Source organism: Pseudopodoces humilis, chromosome 7 (genome assembly GCF_049639895.1).
Source record: "Pseudopodoces humilis isolate 2021_Gansu_Grassland_sample_001 chromosome 7, ASM4963989v1, whole genome shotgun sequence".
Lineage (NCBI taxonomy): Eukaryota > Metazoa > Chordata > Aves > Passeriformes > Paridae > Pseudopodoces > Pseudopodoces humilis.
The window spans coordinates 26,325,835-26,351,853 of NC_142206.1; the positions used below are offsets into that span (position 1 = coordinate 26,325,835).

At 40.0% G+C, this 26,019-nt stretch overlaps 1 protein-coding gene across 3 annotated transcripts in view; it reads right to left on the reverse strand.

Moving 5' to 3' along the window:
• The window catches only part of SPTBN5 (spectrin beta, non-erythrocytic 5), a 93,389-nt gene that overhangs the window by 66,425 nt on the left and 945 nt on the right, over positions 1-26,019 (reverse strand). For 2 of the 3 annotated variants that reach the window (XM_088057863.1, XM_088057862.1), the window contains exons 2-23: positions 24,355-24,528; positions 21,131-21,298; positions 20,533-20,652; positions 19,699-19,856; positions 18,563-18,791; positions 15,220-15,851; positions 14,085-14,223; positions 12,472-12,704; positions 11,879-12,032; positions 11,214-11,414; positions 9,852-10,058; positions 8,519-8,710; positions 7,655-7,807; positions 6,986-7,116; positions 6,076-6,327; positions 5,258-5,545; positions 4,365-4,611; positions 3,411-3,550; positions 2,323-2,422; positions 1,573-1,743; positions 1,317-1,481; positions 351-577 (exon numbers count right to left, since the gene is read on the reverse strand). In XM_088057863.1, coding sequence (XP_087913989.1) covers positions 351-577; positions 1,317-1,481; positions 1,573-1,743; positions 2,323-2,422; positions 3,411-3,550; positions 4,365-4,611; positions 5,258-5,545; positions 6,076-6,327; positions 6,986-7,116; positions 7,655-7,807; positions 8,519-8,710; positions 9,852-10,058; positions 11,214-11,414; positions 11,879-12,032; positions 12,472-12,704; positions 14,085-14,223; positions 15,220-15,851; positions 18,563-18,791; positions 19,699-19,856; positions 20,533-20,652; positions 21,131-21,298; positions 24,355-24,465 — 4,418 coding nt within the window. In that variant the 5' untranslated portion in view covers positions 24,466-24,528. Of the gene's footprint in view, positions 1-350; positions 578-1,316; positions 1,482-1,572; positions 1,744-2,322; positions 2,423-3,410; positions 3,551-4,364; positions 4,612-5,257; positions 5,546-6,075; positions 6,328-6,985; positions 7,117-7,654; positions 7,808-8,518; positions 8,711-9,851; positions 10,059-11,213; positions 11,415-11,878; positions 12,033-12,471; positions 12,705-14,084; positions 14,224-15,219; positions 15,852-18,562; positions 18,792-19,698; positions 19,857-20,532; positions 20,653-21,130; positions 21,299-21,609; positions 21,684-24,354; positions 24,529-26,019 lie in introns of those variants that run through there. The other variant, XM_088057864.1, reaches the window with a different exon arrangement.

Sequence of the window (26,019 nt, forward strand, 5' to 3'; positions counted from 1 at the left end):
GCAGAGAAAAAAATAATTTACACTTTTAAAGTCCTAGGCTTGTCCTGTAATGTATTGGATGTTGAATCACTGTACCTCGTACAAAGCAGTGGATGACCTGTGGATAAGAAAGGGACTAGAGGAGGAGTGCAGCTGGCAAGGAGTAAATGTTCAGTCATAAAGGTTGAGGTGGGTCAACAGGAAGCTGTGAAGGTGCAGATCAAAGCATAGTTGTTCTCCAGCTGGGAAGAGAAATCATTCCTGAGTATGGGTTAAATTTAATCAACCAAGAGAATTTTTAAGAACGTAGACTAAAAAATGCTATTTGCCACAAGAGGTGGGTGGAGACAAAAACCAGAGGGACACAGTACCTTTTCAGATATTTCTGTGTTTCATCCAGAATCCTCTGGGAGTCAAAGTGATTGGTGGCCATTTTCCTTGCATGAGATACAATGGCATTCATTTTCTCTGCCAGCTCACGCGTGTCATTCTCCAGCTGTCTGTGCTGCTTGAGTAGATCACGGCTGGAGCGCAAATCATGGCCTGTCTCAGATTCCTGAAGAACTCTCTCAATTTTTTCTATCTTCTTTTTGGCATCCTGCCAGGAAAAGATTACAGCACACTCATACTATCCTTTCAACAACATTTTCTTTCACTCACCCCCTCCTATGACAGCTTCCTGGACCCAGCTTTTAAATCCAATTGTCCTTTCTTGGTAATATGATGGCTGGATGTCTCTAGGAGACATCTTTTGGGAATATTTTATTTTGTGAACTATTTTGGAGTACTCTTCTCTCTGAGACACTAGAGCACATCATTGAAAACAGTCTCTTGGAAATATCTTCATCAACACAATATAAAAGAGTCAGACAATCTTCAAAGACCAGATTGTAGCTATAACGCAACAGCAGCTCCATTCATTATGGTCTCAAAGCAGTTTCACAGCATATTGTTCTTGTTATAAAATTTGTCTGGATGACCATGTGCTTAATAGAGTGGCATGCCTGTGGCCCCCAGACTCCAGGCAAGCAGTTATGTTGACAGCATTGACTCCTACAGAGTTGGGGTTGCTTTCCCAGTACAGGATGGCCACACAGATGCAGTGTTGAGCCCAAGTTCAACAGCCTGATGCTCTGCTAGCACTGTTATCATGCTCATAAGCTTGACGTGAACTTGGACAACATAATATTGGGCTTTCTTTCCTGGGACTGTAGACAAAATGGAGACTTTAAAAACCACTTCTATCTGGACAGTATTCTCTTTTATGGGGTGTCAGCACAATAGAGGAACCAGGCTCCCAGGCCATTCCTCCCCTCTGTTCCTCATGGCTTCCTGACCTGCAGCAGTTCCATGAGCTGTTCCTGCTGTCCAGCTTGTCTCAGTTTGTCACCTCGCTCTATCATCTTGCCATACAATTCCCTCCACTTCTTTTGAAGCTCTGACATCCTCTCCTGGACAGAAACTGCAGCATAGTGGTTGTCTTGAATCAATTGATTTCCTTTCTGGAGAAACACAGTGCATTACTTTATTAGCAGATCAGCATCTATGAATTTTGGTACAAGATGGAAAACTTAGCTCCAAAGCTGCCTTCACCTTTATCAGTGTTGTAAAGTGCTCCTCATTAGCCAGCATTTCCTTTTCAGCAGCCTCATGCCACTTCAGCTTACGTAGAACATTTGTTGGATCACGATAGGATTCATCTGATGCAATCTTGTACTTCTCTTCCATCCACATCAAAAGCTCAGCAGCATCACGATTAAACTCCTTACAGAAAACAAACAGGATTAAACTGATTTAACTAATGAAGAAGTATGATCATGAACTACAGATGAGGTTTTAAGCCATCATAATCTCTCTTGGTCCCTATTCTGCCACATTTACTAATCTGTTGCCTGTAATTGTCAGTGAAGGTTGCATCATTGACAGAATATTTTAACCACAAGAGGGCAAATCCTCCAGTATAACTTTTTACCTCAGCATAGAAAACTAAGTTTGGAGCCAAAACTTAGATTAACTGTACTAAGTTGATAAGACTCAGAAAAATAGTAAGTAATGAGCAGAATAAACTTAACCAGTAGACAAAGCATTCTGTTAGTATTTTTCATTCAGAATCTCCTTTTTCTAAAATATCCTTTTTCTAAAAAAAAATTCTATGGTTATAGCTTTGTAAGTTTTATCGCCAGTGCATCATCTGGTCCCCGGGGAACGAAGCTCTGTCCCACAGCCAAAGAGAAAGTGAGCAGCAGTACAAATGCTCAGCAGCTTGAGTTTTCATCTCATATTAAGACAAGGGGTAAAATTCAAAATTCACAGATGCCTGACCAAATCTGCGGCATCAGTTACCTGTAGTTGTAGAGAATCCAACAACCTCTGTTTTCTTTTGGCATTGCTTTGTATCAGCTGCTCCCACCTTCTCCGGAGAGTGACCATTCTCTCTTCAATACTACCAAGAAAAACAGGAAATCCAGTGCTATACTAATTGGTACTAGCTATTTGGTTCTCCCTGCTTATGCTGCAGTCATGACTGTGATACAAATGTAATCTAGTTTCTACAGCTTTGCTGACCGGAAGAAGGGATATATGGCCCTGTCCCATCACCATGCTGGGCCCACCTGGAGAGCAGGTATTGCCTGCCAGCTGCACTGGATTTTCCTCTTGTATGGCTGTGTCACCTTAGTGAATTGCAGTCATACACTGGAACACTGAGACGTCCCTCTGCCCCAAATATTTCACAGTGTTGTTATATTAGTTACAATTAACAAATAACTTCCTCTTTGGTGTAAGTGCAGTAAGGCTTTGGAATAGTTTTCTAAAGGCAGTAGTGCTGTAAAGAAATCATATCTTAAGGGAAGTTTTATAAATTTGTGGAGGGAGTGTTCAAGACATTATCGCTTACAATCACAAGAACACGTTCTTCTGACCCAAGAAGTCCATTCTAACCCTCTATTTCTAACTCTTGTTTGGAAAGGGGTCACCTTACTAGATCCTAGTGGCTCTAGCACAGAAAAAGGAATTACAGGTAACAGTTCAGCTTGGATAAAAACACAAAGGAGATGCTCCTGAAGTGTTTTGCTTATGAGGTCTTCAGTAACTTCTTAAAAGCAAACCATATTTCTAATATGTGATACTGATAAATTAAGGAATTCTTTTTCTGTAGGCATTTAACTAGTTCACTTTATGGAAGTTTTTTCACTATATGTAATTTATGATACAAACCAAATTTTTCTACTGTTCTGCTAAATGCCACTTTTACCCTAAAGCTCATTTGTCCTAAGAGCACAGGAAAAGAAAACAATTCTTTTTGGCGCCCTTATTCATCAATTTGTGGATTGGAGGTCAACTAATTTCTCCTCAGAGAAAATTTTTCATTTCACCTGATCACACTGGATCATTCATTAAAGCTAAAAAAAAAGGAATGGGTTTGGACTCACAGATGAGATGCAAAGTGCCTGCTCTCTATTAGGGTCACCCCGTTCTCATTGAGTGCTTCCACTCGTCTCTTCAGTGCCATCAGCAGTTGTTCAAATTCCCGATGTTGCTTCAGCAGGCTTCGAACAGCATCTGCGTGGTCCTGCATTCGAAAAAGAAAATTTAATCAAGACTTTTCTTGCTCATATTGTTTCTGTAGCAGTGAAAAAAAAAATAAATTCAGACCTTACTTTCCTCCTTCTCTTTCAGGCTGGAGGTTCAATGTACATTTTGCATGAGTTCAAGGATGTTCAGGGTTACAAACATGCAGCAGGTTTGTATCATACCTAGTTTCTTTGTTCTATGTTTCCATTATGGTTCCATTTTCACCTTTTAAAAAAATCTGCATTCTAAATTTATGCCAGCACTCTGGCCCATCTAGGGGTTGTGCAATACAAAAGACTAACTTGTAAAACTTTATTCCACTCAGTTGATCCCAAAGTATCAATGTTTTGGGTTCTGAGACCACAACCTCCTTTTCACTGATTTTGTGACTATTATCTGCCTTTGTTTTTTTGCTTCATATGCTTTAATATTATTAAATTAATGAAAAAAAACCCCAACTTTTTTTAAAAAAAGGTTATATTTTTACTTGGAAAAAAAAACTACTATGTTTAAGCTGAAACCTTATTTGTTAATGCATGAGTCAATTTTATATAAACCATATGACATGTACAAACAGCAACAAATTACAACTCTAGCTGTTATAAATTTTTTTTTTTTGAGGGACAATGAGCTTTGTTCTCATTAAGATGCACAAGAACCTAAGAATGTTAACAAGATCCTGAAAGTCTAGTTTCCAAGCATGGAAATGCCATGATCAGAAGAATGAAGAAGCCAATCTAATAAAGAAGATTGTTGCTACTCTCTGGATGGGAAGAAGAAGCAGGGAAGACAAGATCAGCTGCTGTACATACCCCGAGGTCATCCCCCCGGAGAAAGGCCTCATGGCCAGAGAGGGCTGCATTGATACGGTCTCCCTCCCTATTGAACTTCTGCAATTCCAGGCCATCCTGCAGCTTTCTCCATCGCTTTTCCCACATTTCCTCCAGGTCTTTTTTCTCCTTGGCAAGTCTCTCCACGGTCTGGTGGATATCTCTGCTCCTGTTGTTACTTGGTTGTTGGTGGACGACTTTGTGCCCAAGCTCTTCCAGCTGCAGAAATCTTCCCAGAGTCAAAAAGAAAAATGAGAGCTCACTGCATGAGGGAATATGAATTCTCTTTCATCACAGCTCTTTGCTCTCTTGGCAGTGCCCATACACCAGGTTTCCCTCTCTTCCTGTTACCTTTTTCCTGCAGGTTGTGCACTACCAAGTGCGCCTGTTTTATTGCTCAGGTACACATGCTAGAGGCAGTAGGTGAGATTTCCCCATCTGGACTGAAAGCCCATGTATGCAGGTCTTCAGGTTAAAGGGAAAGGAGGAAAATTCTGGAAAACTGGAAATTCGTAACAGTGCAGAAGAAGAACTGAGAATGATGGCAAATGGAAGCATAAGGCCTGAGAAGGAATGAGGGAACTGGAATAAAGTACAGATGACACTCTCTGAAAGTGTCAGGAGAGCTTGTGGAGTTCTACTACTGCAAAAATACAGCTCCTCCTTCCCCTCCAACAGCCTTCAGGATCAGTATGCAAAAGCTGGCCAGATTTTCAGGGTTTGCAGTCTCTTTTTGTCACTTATGTTCAAGTGCATGTGAATAAAATATTGGCATCACCTTCACATGCAATTTATGTACATGATTTACACGTTCCATTTTCACAGTACTGTTGTCATATCACCCCACTCTGCCCACCCTGCCAGAATCTCTCTACCTTTCATTCTGAGAGCCAATTTCTATCAGCAGGTCTTGATGTTCCTTCAGCAATTGCTCTGCAGATCCCACGTCCAGACCCATTTCTTCACTGCTCAGTTTCTCCCGAATGCCCTCTGCCCACAGTAGGAGCCTACGGCTGTCTTGCAGGAAGGACTGTTGGTTTTGGGCCCACTGCAGAATGTCCTGCTTCTTTTGGATCTCCAGCTTGAGCTTTGCCAGAAGTCTCTCCATGTTTTCTACGTGCTCAGTGATGGCCCTGCTCTCTGCAGGGTTGGTGTCCTTGATCCTTCAATAAAATACATTCAATTGTATGAACACTTAGAGCTAGAACCAGTGCTCTTTAAAAGGAATGGATTTGGATATTTAGAGTTCCATTAAAAAGGAAGTCAGCTAAGGCAACACATTCCCATTGTGAATGTACAGGAAACTTAAAGAAGTGAAAAACTTTAATATTTCAAATTTTAACTCCTCTGCACAATTATCTGGTATTTTCCTACCATCACCCTTGCTTCCCCTGATTACCCTCTTTCAGGACCTAAGTGATCCCTCCACATTTTGAAGTAGGTAACTAATATTAGTAGAGATGATTGTCATAGCCACAAACAAGCCTGTGCTATTCATCCTTCTACAACTGTGAAGTCTGGAAACAAACACCTCCCCAAGCACCCAGCCACATTCAAGAGAGATCAGGACAGTCCAGCAGTTCTTCAGATTTCTAGAAACTTTAAGAGCTGCTCTTTCTCTTTATAGCCATAACTTACAGCATGATCTTAGAGAACTAGCAAAGAAAGTGAAAACAAAAAGAAGGTTCCTTACGATTTTGCAACACTCCTCAAGTATTCAATTTTCCTCTCTGTCACCAGGACCTCTCTCTCAATTGCGTACAGTTTGCGCTTGTCTGACTCCAGGCCAGCAGGCAAGTTCCCTGGTTCCAGATCCCTGAGCTGGACCATCTTGTCTTGCAGCAGCACTCCTATGCTCTGGCAGTCCTGAAGAAATGTCCTCACGTCAGCCACTCCAATCAGCTCAGAGCCTTTCTCCTCCTTCAGTGTCTCCATGGATTGCCATCTTGAAGTGAAATAACAATTTATAGCCGTTGTTATATGTGAATTATATCTGTTTTCTGTTCAGGAAAAATCTTGTACAAAGATTTCATCAGGACTTAAATGGGCTGGGTGGGGGTGAACACTAGTACTCCTTCACAACATCAGAGTTCATATCAGTGTCATCGCAAACAAGGGGACTTGCTCAGGTGACTAGAACACTCTGAACATGATGCAATTAAACAACCATGGTCAAAATCAGGACCTGACTTTGCCCACTGAGTGACATGGAAGTAGGAATACATTCACAGCAGGTACTAAATACTCTTGGTGAAGTCAAATGTGGTTTGATGTTCCTTTCAGTGTTTGTGAAGTGTGTCCTTACCCTGATGCTTAAGTAACCAAATCAGCTGCAGTGCTGCAGAACTACTCTGAATACAGCACTATCACCCGTGGATGTATTCACATTGTCTTTTAACACACACACATATATTTCTACAGTTTAAGTGATTTGGTTTCAGGGTCCTAGGAGAACCCCTCAGTCCTGGAGATAGGGCACTAGGCTCAGGGCCAGCCTACAACCAGCTGAGGGATGCCCCTTAACCACTGGTGGCACTGTCGTCTAGAAGGGATATGAATGGTCAGCTCTCCAGACAATCCTCTGCTTATCAGTAGCACTTTACCTGATGTTGATCTCTTCCATCCAAGTCTGGATCTCAAAATATTTGCTGGGACTGATCTTTCCATATTTAGCAGCTAAATGTTCAATGTCGTCCAGCTGGCCTTTGCCTGCAGCCAGTTCTGTTAAAAATCTCTAAAATGGAAAAATACAAGAATGAAGAGCATGAGGTTTTACCATTTCTGTGGACACAGTTCTCGATAATCCCTTATATCCACTCATATCCCACTTTCACAGCTGGCTTCTCCCCTTGCCTGCCTGCTGACTCCATGCACACCTGTGCACACAACTCCCCTGCAGCCCCCTGGCCTCCCTGGTGTGCACACTACATCTGTGCACGTATGTCCCACTCCACTGGGATGCAAATGCTCAGATGGATTTTTTCATATTTTGGTACTTTTTTAAGGTGATGTAAGACAAGCCACAGAATGAATCTTTTTGTACCATGATATTTGTACAGGATACCTGTCTTCACAGGAAGATAAAGGGACTGAGTCTCATCAGCTTCAGTAACTTTGGCATAGTCTGTACATAAGAAATATCTGGTCTATGAATGAATCTCTAAGTTGAAATTAATGAAAAGGCTCTCAAAACATCATTTCTCAACTTTATCATTTCTCTTAAGATAAAATTGATTTAAAAGGTGTCATCTGTGAAGAGGAAAAAGGGGTACCTGATATTTCTGCTGCATGACCTCCACATTGTCTGCTTGAGGTTGAAGAGTGCGGAAAATGTTCTCTTTATCTCTCATCCATGACTGAAATTCTTCACAAGAGCTACAGAAGCGATAATATCCAATCATCTCCTCCAGAGCCTTTTTTCTGTTCTGTAAAAGAGATGAAGACTTAACTATTGTTGTAATAACTCCTTACCATTTGAAGCAACAGAAAAAATATTCTTCAATATAAGCTACAACACACAGGTGGTAGCTTAGTAGCTTTCCCAGACACTGCTGAAAGAGAACTGACCATGAAATTTTGAGATCACAATACTTTTCCCAGAGCAACAGTGGTTTAAAAGCATAAGAGAATCATTTGGAGAGTGCTCAGCCTCTGGACAGTAAGGAAGGCTGCTGTGATACTTGCTGCTGCTTGCTGATGACATTAGACAGTGGTCCCTACTATATGTAAAAGCCACATACAATATGTTTGTGTGTGTCTTTAGGGCATGATTAGAGCAGGTGTGAGTGAAGAGCAGCATGTTAACAAAATGCAGGTTACAGTTTATTTTTTCTGGTGTCAGGCAAGACACCCATGTGATTTAGGAGCTCCAACAAACGAGCATTAAGGGGGAATAAAGAAGGATTATGCAAAAGAATCTGCTCTTCATGGACTAAAAATACTGGAATGTAAATGGGAAATTCTGTTTTGATATAAAACTTCAATGATAATCTCAAGGCTCGAAGTTCTACAGGAATTAACAGGATTGAGGCACATTATTAAACTGAAAAGCAGAAGCCAGCAAAGCACTTAATTTCAATTTTCACTGGTTTGGACTTTTTAATGAACTACACAGCAGAAGGGGATATTATACATACCTCAGCCATGCTCTGTAGATGTTCATAAAGTGAATCTATTTCTTCTTGGGTCTTCCAGATATTCTCTGGAAGAAAATGATCATCCAGACTTGAGGTTCCAGTGGATGCACTTTCAGATGTTGCCCAGGTTCTGCTGAATAGTAGCCTAGTTGTCTTTTGGTTTAAGTCACTTGGGGCTTCCCTCTTTGTCATCTGTTAAGAAAAAATTAACAAAATCAATGGATGAAAATTTGTGATTTGGTTAAAAATTTCACTTGGAAGGAAAATCTGGACTTGCTAGTTCAATTCACAGCATTCTGACCCTTTAAATCAAAAACTTCCAGTAGGAAGTTGAGAACTGTTTCCACTATTTTATTCTTAAAAAATTAATTAAAAAAACCTGAAGAACCTTTTGGATTTGTTTAAAGAATAAGTTTCATTCAGCTCATTTTAAACTTTATTGATTCATTAAAAATTCTCATTTTCTGCCCAAACCAAAGTTATTTGGCTGGAGGAGCTTTTTTATTTTCAGACGTGCCAACAAAACAAGACAATTGACTATGCTCATGGTTCTCTTTGTGGTGACGTTTTAGTACATGAATGCTTCCAGTTTCAAAGTCTGTGAGGACCCTAGTGAATCAATACTTCTATTTGTCCATCAACACCATCTTGCCACGTGCTTTTTCACATTTCATAGAAAAGTAATAAAATATTTTTCTAATAAAAATTAACATTGATGAGGTAAAGGAAAGACCACAAGTGATGGCCATTGCTCTCAAATTTATTGGGCTAAATACTGAGTGAATATAGATGTCTAAAGAAGCAAGCTATGAAATGTGTCGTTCATCAATTTATCTCCCCTGGATTCTGTTATTAAACAAGATGATCTCAGGTCAAAAGTTCCCTTTCTAGTCAGTGAAAAAGAGGGGCATCTGCAGAGGTTGACTTCATCTCATTTGCCTTAAAAATAAGGGAGAGTATGAGTTGCTCCTGGTATTGTGGGATAGTTCTTCACTACCTTAGAAGAATTTTTAAGCATGTTTTGATTAAATATCTTCTTTTTAATGATTACTGAAATTAATAATTTTATGAGAATAAAGAGTGAGAATGTATTTGTGAGGACCTGTAGAGGGAACCATCATGGATCAGAGTACTTCTAGCACTTCAAAAAATACTAACCAGGTGTGCTACGAGCAGAAAAGGGATTTCTTTTCACCTGAAAATTTCCCCCATTCTAATTAAAAACTTAATTTGCAATATACCATTTTGGCAAAATAAATAAAAACCAAATAATTGAAAAAGCACTTCACTTACATTCTTCAACACAACATGACACAACGCCTCCTCTACTTACTGCAGCTGGAGCCTGCTGTGCTGCAATGTCAGCCTGCTCTTTGAGGCGTCTCATCTCAGAGGAATAGGCTGCAATCTCCTCCTCCAGGCGCAAGTGACGATGCAACAGCGCTTCGGCACTTGATTCGTCTTTGCCATAGTCCTCGCTGGCGAGAAGCGGCTGCCTCTCTCGCAGCCACGAATATGCTTCATCGATGTCAGCGAAGTACTGAAGGAAAACAGGGAGGAAAACACTTGGATTCATCCTGGAAGTATCATATCCAGCTCCTTCCTCTTTGTAAAATTATGGATAAGGAGAAATTCCATTAGGCCTGTGGCCATAAGGTTACTTCCAGGTGTTGTGAAGGTAACTCTAGACCTTCAATTACCTTACTGATGTATTTCATGCCCACAGCTAATTCACAGAATTACGGTGAGTAAAGAGATTCAAGGATTGCCTATGTAGCTGTTTAAAAACTCCTAACTAGCTAAAACTTCATGGTGCATAACAGCAGCAATAAAAGGAACCCACAAGGCATGATGTTGGTAGGCATCACTACGTAATACCAACGGATATTTTCTAAATGTTTAAGGAACAAGCAATGAACTTGGTCTACAACAGAAGTTTACTTTTTTCCAGAATTTGCAATTGCCTGGTTATGGTTGTAGAAGGGTAAACCAAGGTTTTTAGACATAGAATAAAGGTACAACAGGAAAAAAATTAAACCTAATGTAATGAGGAACAAAGAAAAAACTAAAACATCATAATGGTGTCAAACGTAATAGAGAGAAGAGAGAATTTAGACTTAAGGAAAAAACTGTTCAGTTTTATTCAAACATTTCATGGAAACAACAGACTGAGCAAAACCTTAAGAAAGGGAGACCAAGAATACCTGAGATATGTGATAAGACTTAAGAATGTTGCTTTTATACAAATTCTTTACTTGCAGATGTGTGAATGTTTGTGGGAGTAAAATTGTAGGTCAGAATGGAAGTGTCAAACACTTTGCAATATTTGTGAAGTTCATGGTCAATCTAAGTCTTACAACACGCTTCTTTTGTTGGTGGTCTTTGGAATTTATTTTTTCATTTTTTAAAATATGTCACACGGCTATCTGACCCACCCTCTAAAAAGGCTCATCATTCGCACTAGCATGTGAGTTATTTCTATTAGCATTTTTACCTTCAGAGCATCTCCCAGCTGCTCAAATCTCCTGTGTGTCTGGCTTGCAGGAGGATTGAGACTTCACTGCCTGAGATCTTTTTGAACACCAACAGATGACATCTTTCCTGTCACTGTTGTCTTTTCCATGGGGGCATGGGGCAGAACTGAGCCACATCCACGTCGCACATATCACAGACCCCAGCAGAAGAACCCTCTCACCTGTTTGATGAGGGCTGCTGCCTGCAGGCGGCTCTTGCGATCAGCCACCTCGTCTTGGAGCTGCTGCCACAGCTTCTGGAGGTTGTCTGTCTGTCTCAGAATGTCGTCCTGGCGCATGGGGTTCTTTTGGCTGAGCTCCCAGCCCCTCCTCATCACATCTGCACTTATGGCCCTGTGTGAATTGCACTCTGCTTCAAGAGCCTAGCACAAAGACAGGAAACATGTCAGCACAGCTCATTCCCCACCACCCAGGAGAGAAGAGTGGCTCCTGCTCTCTGCTACTGTCATGCATTACTTTTCCAAGAGCCCCAAGCCTTAACTTTTCACCACCTCTGTCTTTACCCTCATCTCTCTTAGCCAGGAAAAGAAGGTGAGAAAAAACAGAAACTAACAACATTTTTTTGCCCATCAAATGTTAGCTAATATGGAGCCCAGTGTCTTCTAGTCCAGTATGAAGCACATTCCTTCTTTACCCTTCCCCTCTTTGGGAGAAAATGTGTACTCTATACATTTTTTTAAAATTCTGAACTCTTGGCATGACACTTGAGATAAGGATTAGTTTGACAGAATTCTTCTAAGTGCTGCACTGACTGAACTGGATGATACTGACGTTGTGAAATCTTGCTTTAATACAAAGACAAGGAACCAGCAGCAAAGTAGGATACCTTGTTCTTCTGAATAGAGGCTGTGATCTGGCTGACATCTTTCCCCAGTGTTGTCATTCTTGCCAGCTTCCACTTCTCAGAGATCCATGATTCTTCCTCTTTGCAGTCACGGAAGAATTCAAAAAGCTTCAAAGCCTCTTCCAACTGAGATTTACTGAACCAAGGAAATAAACAGTGTGTGACAGTCAAAATTAGGATTCCATGAAGACAATGGTAGATTAATTAAAGAAAAATTTAAGAATCCAGAACTTGAAAACTTTTAGTTCCTCTTTGTCATATATTAATTTATTCATGGAATAAGACGAAAGAAAAAAATTACATTTTGTTCTTTTTCCAGATGAGGCAATAACCATTTGCTCTTCAGACTTCTCATAAAGGAAGTTATAATAAATGCTGAGAATGAAGCTATTCTTCATCTAGGGAAGTGAATGATCCTTTCAGTCAATTGCAATCAAGACACTTGAGTTCTTTTGTTATGTCTTTACGAATGGAGAAATGAAAATTTTCAAATGAAAATTTTTCAAATGCAAAATTCTGATTAAAGAGTTAGGGTTGGGCATCCTAATCAGGAAGAGCCACAAGCACAGGCCTACCGTGACTTGCTCTGAGCTGTGAGGTTCTGGTACAGCTGATGAAGCATCTGAACTTTTGCATAAAGCAGTTCTGATCTAACTGTGCTGTCCTTGCTGATTTCTGCTGTCCTCTGGGTGATGTGTGTCAATCTGCCATCATAGGAAGAGATCTGTGAGTCAACCAAGTTGTGATTCTGCAGCAAATCCACTACTTCCAGGAGTTGCTTCCCACAGTCCTGAGAATTCACTAGCACCTACAAAATGAGAAGAAATAAGACATTTTCAGAGAGTGCATCTAGGGCCTCTGTTCAAATAAATCAGTTGAAAGGTTCCTGTCGTCTCTTATAGCTTCTAAATGTCCAAGAATGTCAGCTAAGTAAAGCAAAAAAGCTGCCTATTTAGAGAAATTATACTTTTTTTGGGTCAATTCCACCAGCTAATGGCAACAATCCAGACTTTCTATTGGTTGCAGTGCAAGTAATAGGCTCATCAAATAAACATCTGTTTTTGCACCTAAGATATTTCTTCTGATTAAGCACTCAAGGTCTCAGAATTTGGGGGTGCAATAAATATCCCTTTGTTATAGACCCATCTGTAGGCAGATTGATTCAGTCTGTATTTGAAGAATTCCACAATATTCCATTTTTTGGTATGTTCTAACTGGAATGTTGTTTTTATTTGAGGAGCTTACTTTCTATCTAAATAACAAAAAAAAGTATTTTATAGTACTTAATTCACCAGTTGGTGGGGAGTGTTTATCAGTCTGTATTCTTTCTAATTGTGTCAATGCATACAGTTATTAATCCTAAGGTACTATCTTTCCTTACCAGTCTTTTCCCATATTCTCAGGCTATCGTGGTTCCAATGACACAATTACCATTAGGTGTTCTTTGCCTACCAACACTAGGACAGAAATATTTATAACTTAGAGATAGGTCTTATCTTTAATTAGACATTTACAACTTCATATAGCATGCTGACTCTTTCAGCTTGGGCACAACCTGTAGTCATAAGGATTTTCTGTCTTCAGAAAGGCAAAAGACGTATATGTAATTCCTTCCGTTACAAAATCAGTATGAACCCAGTTACTTCTCATGCTGAAAAGAGGACTTTGTGCTCTGACACTCTGGTAACAGCTGGAAATTCTTACTAAAAGCAATCACTATTTATTTACAGTGGAACTTCCCTTTCTCATGAGTTTGTATACCTGAAAGCCTGAGCTAATTCCCATCTGTAAAATTACTGCAGGTATTTCCAGAAGCTAGTTCAGAAAAATTACGTGGAATGGAAACAGGAGATGTTTTTATTCCTCTTTTACTTTTGCACTTGTAAATTTAGAAAATTATTTCCCATCTTTATTTTACTATATAACTTGAACTTGTAGTGCATTCCATGTAACAGAATACTGGCTTTCTGATTAGGGAAAACCCCTATAGCAAAGCCTGGGTTTTTTTCTCCTCATGTAGTTACCTGTGATGATGAACTGAAATGCTCAGTTAGGCGTCTAGGTAAAAATTGTGGTTTTTTTCTATAGCTGATAGACTTATCTCCTGTTGGCACCAGCCAGTCCCTGGAACATGGGGACACACACTGGCAGCACTGCAAGTTGTGTACTGCTGGAGAGGGCTCAGTACCTGCAGCTCTTTCAGCTCCTCTGTAATGGCATCTATGTCCCTCAGGAGGCCCAGAATTTCCTGCATTGTTCCCAGGGATTGTTCTCGTCTCTGCAGCAGATCCAGGAGATCCTGCCATTGCTTTGAAATGCTCTTTTGCCTACAAAGGAAGAGAAAGAAATTACCAGTTTGCACCAAAACCTTTGGGCAGCACTGGAGGAATCTCAGTGCTTGCAGCTTTAGAGAGGCTAAATGAGCACACACAATTCTTGACATCAGTGTAAGAGGACAGGCCAGGAACATAAAACAGGTCAAAAAAATGTTATTACAAGAATTTTGACTAGTACATCAACTGTCATTGACTTTTTAAAATTCAGACATAATTTTTAAGGTTGTCCATAAAACACCCTTTTTTTTTTTTTTTGCTACAGTGCTTTTGCTTGATACTGTAGAAAGGCCTGGAAGCAAAGAAATGTTCTTTAAACAGCTGCTTAAAATAAAACATAAATATAAACTATATCATAAGTCACAATCTGATCTCAAAGTTTGATTTACTCTTTTATAACTGGTTTTCTGGGTTTTCACAGAGGGTCTTGATTTTGTCTGAATTTAGAAAAGCAATAGAATACCACAAGAGAAGTTATTTGTATGACATTCTTAGATACTCACAAATCAGGTTATATAATAAACTGGGATAATCAGAGTATTTATAATTTCTCAGTATTTGCTCCAAAATTGAGTAAATCTGACAATACCATGCCTTAACTGATTTGCATCTCCCCAGACTGCAGACTGATATAGAAATGTGTCGACTTGCGAAAAAAAAAATAGTATCTCTCTAAGCATTTTTTGATGGCAGATAGAAGATTTGGTAGAAATTTGTGGGTATATTTTCATATATAACAAAAATATCTTAAAAGTATTTTTCACCCATAATTGGTCTGAGGCTTTGATCATCAAAGGAAAAAAAATAGAATTTTGAAGAAGATGAAGTGTTTGCCTTATCTGCTGAAACAGGCAGAAGAAATTCCTGACAGTTCTACTCATGAAGAGCAGAGACAAGAGTCACAGTTACAATTAGTTTTCTTCCACCACACCCCAGAATTTCAACTAATTTTGACCTCTGCTGCTACACAGTCTCTCAGCCATCACTCACTTCAGCAAGACTCGGTCTTTGCCGTGATAGTTCTCCTGGCTGATAACGGTGGCCATCTCGTCCAGGGCTGCGAAGCGTTCCCTCCTGGGCAGTACATCTGCCACAATGGCTTCCAGCTTCCTACTGGCAGCCTCCATCCTGTCCACGCTCTCTGGCCAGAAGTCCTGCTTGCCAATCACTTTCCTCATGTCTTCCAAGTAGGACTCACGCAGGGCTGCCTTCTTCAGGAACCTCTGGGCTAGCTGTTCCAGCCTTTCTAGCCTCAACATCTCTGTTTGCAGTGCTTTTCCCCGGTTGTGCTCTGACTTTTCCAGGATGATCCAGTGTTTTTCCACATCCTGCAGCATCTTCCCCTCCGGAGGCAAGTATGGCCGTTGATTGTTGGCTCTCTGTTTGGTCCTGATGTTGAAGAGATGAGCTTCAATCATGCCCTTCTCTTGGTATTTGGGGGGTTTCTCCACAGTGCGGAAGGTTTTAAAGTTGGCCATGAGCAGCCACATTTCCTGAAGAGAGTTGGGGAAATGACGGTCATCCAGCTCCATCACCTTCTGTTTAATCCATTTCAGGAGGTCAGAGACCATCTGCTCATACTGAAGCTTCAAGTCATCTATCTCCTTCAGGAAGAACACAATCTGTGGTGGGAATATAAAGATATAAAGTTACAAGCCCCATAAGAAACAGAATGAAGCAAGGTGAGTGAACAGAAAGCAGCGTCTTCAGCAGTCTTCACATCTTTATAGTGATGTGGTGATAGCTGTCACATCTGAGGCTAGGTGAAATCCTAGAACAGCCTTCCATAAAACACAGATAAATTGATATTATTTAACGTTTCTTTTCAGTTTTTATTTAAGAAAACATTTGAGAGTAAACAGCATGGTTCACATTTTTTGTTTCACAATCAAAAAAACCGCATATTTTATTTTCCCAGTCTCATTCCCCAACCCCGAAACAATTCTATCCTAATACGTAATTACACCCTCTTAGCTTCACCACTTAGGATCTTAGGAGATCATCTGACAAGATCCTGCACATGCACACTGCAGACCATGGTCAAACAGCCCCTTCTCAATCTCTTGTGTTAGAATAGTTTTCCTTTACAAAAATTATTAGAAAATGTTTCATGGCCAAACAGAGCTTTGGTAAGGAGGTTAAATCTGATTCAATACTAACTTTTCAAGTCTGTCTGCAGACTGAAACATTTGTCTGTTTCATTTGTGGCCTGATCTGCCTTCACTTAAAGTACAGGTAAATACTAGAGCAAACATCCAGAATTAGATCCCTAATGAAATAAAAGGTGTTAGAATAAATCATCCTTTCTTTCCACTTTACATTCTTTTCCATCTTTGTCTTTTTATTTCATGATATTTTTTCCACACCCTGACTTAGTAAAGATGCAGACCTTTACTCCTGCAAATGTCAGGTTCAGCACAGAACTATGTTCTGCCTCTGTCATTCTGCTGAGTTTGCCTGCCCCAGCCAGGCAGATTAGTGAGGGAGATGGCACTGAGAAAAGACCCAGTCCTTCCAAGTGGTCATCAGCTTCTGCCTACCAGAAAGTGCACTTGGCAATGACTAAATGCTGCAGTCTTGTAAGAGGAGTAAAATAGCACCAACCCTTTAGTGCAGGAAAAGCAGCCCATGACATCAGGGCTCCCTTCTGTATTTTCTGCCATCATACCCACTTCTTGCTGAAAGATCCTACAAATGCATGGTCACCTCAGATGGAAGAGGGAAAGGAGATTTGCCTCCCTAAGCTGTTTCTCTCTGCCATCCTGGTCACACAGTTAGTCTGAACACAAAGGTTTTCTTGGCATATTCAGGCTTCCCTCTCAATCCTATTAGTAAATTCAGGGCTGCCTATTTGAGGGGACTAAGGACATGAAGAGATTAACATCTGTTTCCTTCTCCTCCTGAGTGTTTGTGTGTGTCAGAAATGCAGGAAGACATGAATGCAATATTAGAGACAGGCTAAAAATAGAGAAGCAGTCGAAGGGAGAAAAAAGATGCAGGGAAGAGGAGAGAGAGAAAAGAAAGAATAAATATAACTATGAAAAAATGGAAAAAGCAGTGGAGCACAATGACAACTGAAAAAAAGACAGAGTAAACAAACTCTTTATTCATATAATACTAATTTTATGGCCTATTTGCTCCTTATAGTTCCTCTAATACATGCTTGTGGACTCAAGGACTATTTCATGTTTATCAAAAGAAAATGTCTCCTGGCCAAAATCCAGTGACCCATGTGTAGAGCTGTGCCTACTGCCCACTCTCCTCACTGATGCCAAACTTTGACAGCATTCCAAGTCCTGCTCTCATCTAATGCTGTGGAGAACATGCTGTTCTAAGACATAGAATCCTAGAGTATTTCGAGTTGGAAGGGACTCATAAGGACCATCAAGTCCAACTCCCTGCTCCTTGCAGGACTACCTAACATTGGGTCCTCTGACAAAGAGCATCCTCCAGACACTCCTTCCACATAACAGGCTTGGTGCTGTGGGGAACCATGTTACAGGATCATCTATCTTTGCCCCAGACCACATTTTTAGCTGACCAAAATCTGCTTTGCAAAACCTTTTCACCTTGTCACCACCAGAGAAGCTTCAGTCTGGATTTTTGTGCCTCCCATTAAACAATGTATTCCCCCTCTCAACTGCACAGGCAGACCTACAAATCCAGATGTTCATGGAGGACCTATCCTGGATGTGCAGGTTTTCTGCAGGCTATTTCTTTTGGAGTTCTGTCAAAACAAGAACAGATTTCTCTGTTCTTGTTTCTTGCTCCTGAGAAATTCTCTCAAGGGAACTGGTCTTTGGTGGAACAACTACAAAATTCCTTTAGTTTTCCATCAGTGAGATACAAGAAATTTTTAATACAGCTTATGATTTTTTGTGAAGTGTATGTGGAAACAGAAAGAAAAATTAACTTAGCTAAATTTAATAAAAAAGTAATAAAAATGTAATTAAAAAAAATGTAAAATTAGCCAGTTTAGCTATCATTCAGTTTTATTTGTTGTTGTTGGTGGTGGTGGTGGTGGTATTAAGTTGTTTTCATTTTGTTTCATTTGTTTGGGCTTTTTTTCATTTTCTGCCTAAGGAGCTAGAAAGAAAGGATGAGGATTTTCACAGGAAATCAAAATCCAGTGTAGTTCCATGGAATAAGGGATCATCATTCCTATTAAATGAGATTTTGACTAGGTCTGGTTTTGCCTAGTCTTAATCTTCTCCCAATATTATTGAGATCTCCATGCCTCAAGCTGCCTTGGCACCATATCAGTTCTCAAACAGAAACTATGAGGTCAAAAAAGGATTGATTTTTGAGAGATAATTGTGAGCAATGCACTTACTTTGTTAAGTCTCTTTTGTATTGTTTGGCCTTGTTTCAGTCTGGAGAAGTAGTGGTAATAGAGTGACACATAAGTCATGATGGATCTCTCATCTGGATAGGGCACTGCCACATCCTCAGCATCGAGCAGTTTGCTGATTCCAAACTCTTTCTCAGCAACATCAAAGGCATTGTTCAGGTTTTTAAGGGGCTGGTCCTGCCGCAGTGAGCTATAGTGGATAAGATCAGGCCTGGGCAAGGAGAAGAAGAGGGCATGGAGATGAAGAAAGATTTATATTTGTAGTAAGTCCTTTCAGATCATAAACCATAAACTGTTCATGAGACCAAGTTAATAGTCACATAACTGCTAATTTTATGTGGCATTAACACTGAAATTCCTTTGACCCTGAACTTCATTCAAGAGCATGCCCCTTGCCTACATTTGCAGGAAGAAAATTGTCTTCTATGAAATTGAATTGCCACTCCTAGCAAATATCTGCCCTTACTTCTCTTCCCCAATGGGTGAAAACCAAAGCCCAGTAGAGAGACACTTGTGAAAAGGGAGGTGACTCCCAGCTGGGAAAGCTCCAAAATCCCACTATGGTATCCTGTGTAAGAAATAGCAGAACTGTTGAGGACAAAGAAGTGTTCAAGGTTACCAGAGGTGGTTTCTCTCCAATAAAGCTCCAAAATAACTTTTGGGTGTTTTCTTCACAGTTTTTCAAAGGGACAGAGAAGGGAGAAAGAAAGAGACTGAGAAGTTGCTTACTCTATTACAATTGAACCAGAAGATACACATGCTCACAAAGTTCATTCAATAAAACCAGTGCCTAAAAGAATTATTTTAGAAAAAGGGCAATGGGAACATGTCTCAGGGGCTAAGACCAAATGGGCATTATTGTTCAGATATGTGATATTCCCCTGGAAATTCAATGCTATAGCCAACTAAAGTTGCTATGAAGCAGGACCTTTTGGTCCTTCCTTCAAAGAAGGAGAGAGAAAATATCCATTTAAGAAAGAAGAGCCTTCAGTGAGAAAGGACAGAGAGTATCTGACAGTTTATTGACAAAAACTTGCAATTCAGACCCTGTAACAGCTCCTGTCAGAGCTAGAAACAGCAGTGAACAACTCTGCCTGAGCTGATCCATCAAATCTTACCTGTGAGCATGTATGAGTGCATTGAAGGCCAGCCCATCACTCCAACTTTTGGAGAAGTCCTTCACACTCACATTGGAATAGCTGGCAGTTTTATGCTGACACCAGAGTAATAAGGCTTCATTGGCAAATAGAACATCAGCTCTGCCTCCAAATTCTTCCTGTGAAGAGAGCAGAAAAGAAAAATCTGTGTCAACAATATGTGAAAGTAGTATCAGTGGGTTTATACTTATGTTCCTAAAGATCACTTTGTGTTACTTTTGTTCAATTCACAGATCCCCTCAAAGTCATGACTTGCAGACTGTAACTGCCATAAAGGTAGAAAAATTTAACATGAAGAGAATTTTTCTATTAAAAAAAAAAAAAAGTGAATTGAATGAATGCAGAAACTATATAGTAAAATGCAGGCGCTGAAATTTTTAAAACATTTCTCTTCTGTAATATCTGTAGAAATCAGGCAGAAAGGAAAGTTCAGTTTATTTGCTTCCTTAGATGTCAAATAGAACTCAGAAACAAAATGTGATGTATTCAGGTCTACTTTTAGAAATTATTGATTTTGATGTTTTTCATGTTCTTAGAGTATATGTTAAATAATTTTAAAAAGCATGTGCTTCTTCAGAGAAAGAGCAAAGCAGCATCGTGGGACTCAAATCAAGACAGAACTGCTGACAGAGAAATTCTGCATGAAGTCAAAAGTACATAAAAAATTGTAGAAGAGAGTGAAGAACACAAATGTTCTTTCTATCTCCAAGTCACTGTTTTGTCTCTTGGAAAAAAAAAAACCGAAACCAGCATGAATTCAGTTGCATAAGCAAAAAGACAAAGATACAGTTTTACCTTATCAAGTTTGATAGATGAAATCTGAAATCGAAGTATGATGATCCAGATAAGGCCCAGGATTAAGGTTCTGTCACCATCTACGATATTCTCAGGACCAATCACTTTTACTTGTACCTGCTAATAAACCAGTATCTGTTCAGCATAAAAGTTCTTGTGTCCAGCTCTCAGTGTAACAAACTGTTAGTGGAGAGGGTGTTCAGGCCATTTTCTTAAGCAAAAAGGTTTAATGTCTACATCTTCTCACTGATCCACAGACCTGCAAGCTCCTATATCAGCTCATGACGAGTTTCAGCAAAAGCCTGGCAAAAGGATAGTGGTCCAATATATACTTTTTGAAATACGGTGGTTAGGGAGAGGCAAGAAACACATTTCTTTCCTCCAAAAGAGAGGAATATTAGCTATTTCTAAAACATATTACTCAAATAAAAAAATAAATTAAAATTTGATGAATTTTTTTCTTTTAATAAAATCCCTGGCCTGTCTTCAGAGGATATATTATTGCATATTAGAGGGGGAAACTACAATGAACATGATGCTATAATTAATTAATAACATATATAAACTATTGTGATCTCTAATATCAGTGTTAACTTACCTTGGATTTCAGAAATGTGATGGCTTTGCTGTTGTTCTCTAGAAAATGCACTCTCATCCTTCCCCGGCTTGGTTTGGGCAAAGCTTCTCCGGAGAGCAGCTCCAGGAGTTTCATGAGAGAGATGCCATCCTTCAAGTCTGTGTAAATATCTTCTAACTCAATCCTCACCTGTAAAGACCAGCCAGACAATACAGACTCCAGCTTAACATTTGGCACAGAGAAACCTCTGCTTCTAAAACAAAGCACCACCTTGATGTTTCACTGAGTCTTCTCTATGACAACGAATATATACACAGAGTGGTGAGTCTTAATTCAGAAAAAATGGATTTGCAGGAGGACTTGCATTATCTATGAAAGTAATCTGTAGTTAAGAAAACCCCAACAACCAAACAAAAATACAAACCCACAACAGAGTAAAAAAAGAAAAAAAACAGAAGATTTTGAAAAATAAAAAAAATTGAGCATTTTCAAAGTCAAACCTTTTGGAAACGCTGACATTTTTTATTTCAATTTGAGTGAATCTTTTATCAGAATAATTTTATTCTGAACTGTGCATTTCATTTAAAAGTTGAGCTGATAATCCCATTCAATGATTCATCTTTTACTCCATAGTCTCAACAAAGTTTGTCACGTCCTGCTTGGACCTGCACTACCACCCAAAGTGTCAGTATTTTTAGCTAGTTTCACACTAAGTGAAAGGTTAGGATCATTTACAGAAATGTGTTTTAGTGCTGCCAGTAATGAGGTCACCCAGTGCTTAGGTGATACAACATGACACAGTCTGTACTCTGACCTAACAAGAGCTTGTTTTGGGTGTTTCCTTTTGGCCTTAAGCCACTTGCCATCTAGAAGTCATACCACATGCCTAAGAATAATTTACTGTGATTTTGAAATTACACTAAATGATCTTTTTGCATAAAAAAAAAGGGGGGAGGGGAGGGGGGGGGGGGGGGGGGGGAGGGAGGGAGGCAGGCAGGCAGGCAGGCAGGAAGGCAGGCAGGAAGGCAGGAAGGAAGGCAGGAATGCAGGAAGGGAGGAAGGAAGGAAGGAAGGCAGGCAGGAAGGCAGGAAGGCAGGCAGGCAGGCAGGAAGGCAGGAAGGCAGGCAGGCAGGAAGGAAGGCAGGAAGGATGGCAGGAAGGTAGGATGCCAGGAAGGAAGGCAGGAAGGCTGGCAGGAAAGAAGGCAGAATGGAAGGAAGGAAGGCAGAATGGAAGGAAGGAAGGAAGGAAGGAAGGAAGGAAGGAAGGAAGGAAGGAAGGAAGGAAGGAAGGAAGGAAGGAAGGAAGGAAGGAAGGAAGGAAGGAAGGAAGGAAGGAAGGAAGGAAGGAAGGCAGGAAGGAAGGCAGGAAGGAAGGAAGGAAGGAAGGAAGGAAGGAAGGAAGGAAGGAAGGAAGGAAGGAAGGAAGGAAGGAAGGAAGGAAGGAAGGAAGGAAGGAAGGAAGGAAGGAAGGAAGGAAGGAAGGAAGGAAGGAAGGAAGGAAGGAAGGAAGGACCTAAGCTATTATATTTTTTAAATTCAGGGAATATTTACATGTTAAGGGGGAAAAGGACAGACAACAGGCATGCACCTTCTAATTTCTGATCAGTTACTAATTAGCTTAAGAAATCTTTTCCCCAGAGAAAGAAAAAAACACTGAAAGTCTAAAAACAAGTTAGAGAGTCTTTAAGTCTGTATTGTTAGTGGCACAAGGATTTACAAGTTGCTTTGATTTTATTCATTATAAAAACCTCCCTGTCTAGTTGTCAACTTTATTTCTTTTTGCACATTAAATAAAACTTAAAATTCTGCCTACTACAATAAAAAAAATAAAGCTGTTATATTCTGTGACATTTCCATAAATAAAGAATAGTTCAATATGAATTTGTAAAAAGACAGGCTTCATATACCTGCTTTATGTCTCACCCAGCTGTTGTTTTAATAGCTTTGTTGTCTCTTTCTTCTCATAAAGAGACCAGTCACAGAGATCTTAACAAATTCAATCCAATAGCATCCTTAGTGCTTGAAGTAAACAAGTTCTCAGTATAACTGAGAACACTTCAGTGTCCTGTAGAATGATCCAATCACATCAAAGTGTGCCTTGGGACTACACTGCCAGGAAGACCTAGATAAGCGCTGCGCCGTCTCTACCGTATATGGTTTGGAAAAGCTCTCACAGGCTTTTATGATATGTGAACAAGTACATTGCAGGAACTTAAGACTGGCATTTTTATCTCTGAACTTGAAGGCATTTTTAAAATGAGAAAGTAAATGTCTACAGCTAAACACATAAAAAATGTCTACAGCTACACCATAAAAACCTAGCTTTCTGCAGGTGGCAAAACAAGCGTGTGTTTTGTATTTGTTCACTCCCATGAAGAAAAATAAATCTGAAAGTTTGTTGTGCTTTGCAGTTGCCTTTGTACAAATCACAAACTTAAAACATTACACTGAAAAAACACATCTGGTACTGAAACATGGTGATGAACTACAGCTGATCCAAAGGCCTGGTCCTGCTTGGTATCCCCAACATCCATTTTCATTACTATCTACTGCAAACTCTAGAAAATGGAATTGTTTTGGATGATGTCATTCCTTTCTGTGCCACAGCTACATCATTTGTGCCTGAAACTTTATCTGCAGTAAGTCTGGAGACTGGAATATGCTGACATTACTTTGCATACATGAATTGACAGCACACTAGCTCTGAAGATTTTTTGAAGTCTGACAGCTACAGAAAATGAACTGGTCTGTACTTGCATGGCGGTATGTCTGAAATTCCCAAAATTAAGGCTACTTTTTCAGAGCCTTTGAGCAGCAACTCAAACTGAACTGATCAGGAAAAGCACAAAGTCAGAATTTTTGGCCAGGCAATTAAGAATCTAACGTTGCTTGGGGAAACCCTGACATCTGCAGATCATTTACGTACAGGAAAAAGAAGCAAATAAGGAATTTCCTCTGAGAGGATCTCCAATGCATAATGGACATCACAATATGATGGTGTTATACAGTCTACAAAAGTGAACCTTGATTTCAGAGAACACTGGTAACATGAACAAAGAAGAACCATGTGAGGTAAAAGATGGAAGATGGAGCACTCTGGTTAGTCAAAGCCTTCCTTGCTTGCATGTGACAACATTCAGAAAAAAATACATTGAAAATAACATAAAAATAGATACAGTGGGTAAAAAAAAAATAAAACAAAACCCAGAAAAAAACATCTTCAAATTGAAGGAACTACCTACATTATTCCTGGAGAAGACATTGTTCATCCAGTTGGTGAAGGTTTTCTTTTGCATGGACATACGCTGCTCCTGCAGCTTTTTGATATGACCTTTTTCATATTCGGTGCCCATGGTCACCTAGGAAGTCAGAAGCCTCAGTAGGCTGCTGAGTGCTGAAGAGATCTGCCAGGCCACCTACAAGAAACAGTCACATTCCCAGTGTATATATGAAACCCAGCACCAACAGGTACAAGATTCAATACCACACCCAGTGTAATACCCTAATTTCCTTTTGCTTGCACTTTGAACTTTAATTTCACCAACTTTATTTTTAACTTGCTTGATCTCACCCTTTTAAAATACATCTCTAGTTTCAGGATGAAAATGTGACATGTGAATCTATGCAACTTTATTTTCTTGCTCTCAGCCTTCATCCAGTCTCCTTAATCCCATGAGGACCACCACCACCTGAAAGCCATCAATAACTTCCTTGGGTGTGCTGGAAGCACATCACAGAGAACTGGTCTTAGACACTGCCAGAAGGAGGAATCCACAGATCACTTCCAAAAAGAAAAAGTGGTGTGCTCTCTGAGGACTGGCTGAGATGCTCTTGTTGGCTTTCAGACCACAATACTTCCAACAGAAATCAAAGTGCTGCTTAGAAAAGAAATTGAATCTACTTGATTCCTTCCTCACATGGTGTTGTAGTTTAAGGCCTGGCGCTGCGGAAGAATTCGGGATGTAACGGAAAGTTAGCAGACCCCCTCTCTGTTAGGATAGTAAAACCTTCTGTAATTAGCCAATAGCACTTAAGTGTGACGTGAGCAGATGGGAGTAACACAATGACCCTAGGTTATAAAAGGTCAAATTCTCCTGCAATAAACGCCATTGCTTCGCCATCCATCACATTGATGTCTTGTGGGTAGATTGGTCTGAGTGGCCAAAGGGGGGGCCACCATGCTGGCTTCTGAACTAGGCTGTTTGCCTTGCTTGAAAACACCAACAACATGGGTTCAGTTTTTGCACATCTATCACAGCAAGGATGGTGACACAGGTCCATAGTCCATGAACAAGGCCCTAGCCTGGGTGTCAGGAAGCATTATTCCTATTTCCTACTCTTGTCTACCTCATCCATACCAGTGAAAAGTCAGGCTTGTGATTCCTCACAGTACCCAAGCTGAATATTCAGAAATATTAGAAGGGAGAAGTCTTCCCTTTTGAGTCTGTGACACAATAAACTGGATTTCAGCTCAGCTGAGTAGTTCTTTTGAAGACTCAGCTTACACTGTAAATTGTAACAGCAGTGACCTTGCTGTTTGGAAGGCAAGAGGATCACTTTAAAAAAAAAAAAAAAAGAAAGAAAAATCATGTAAGATCCATGGCTAGAGACACCATTAGTGACCAGACATCATCTGCTTGAACTATTGCCATAATTATAAGTATCACCTGGATATCAGCCTGGCTGGGAAACCAAGAAACCTGTTGTAGTGATGGGAGAGGAAAGAGGTGTCTACTGCTAGAAACCCACTTCAAAGAGAGAAGAGAATGAAAAATTAAAACATCTGAGAAACTGTGAGAGTGTGGAGCAGTGTGACCTACTTCCCAAAATTCCACGTTTTTTTTGCAAAATTGAAGTTCTGAACAGTTATGGGCTTTGTACCCATTTAATTCATCAAACATAAAATA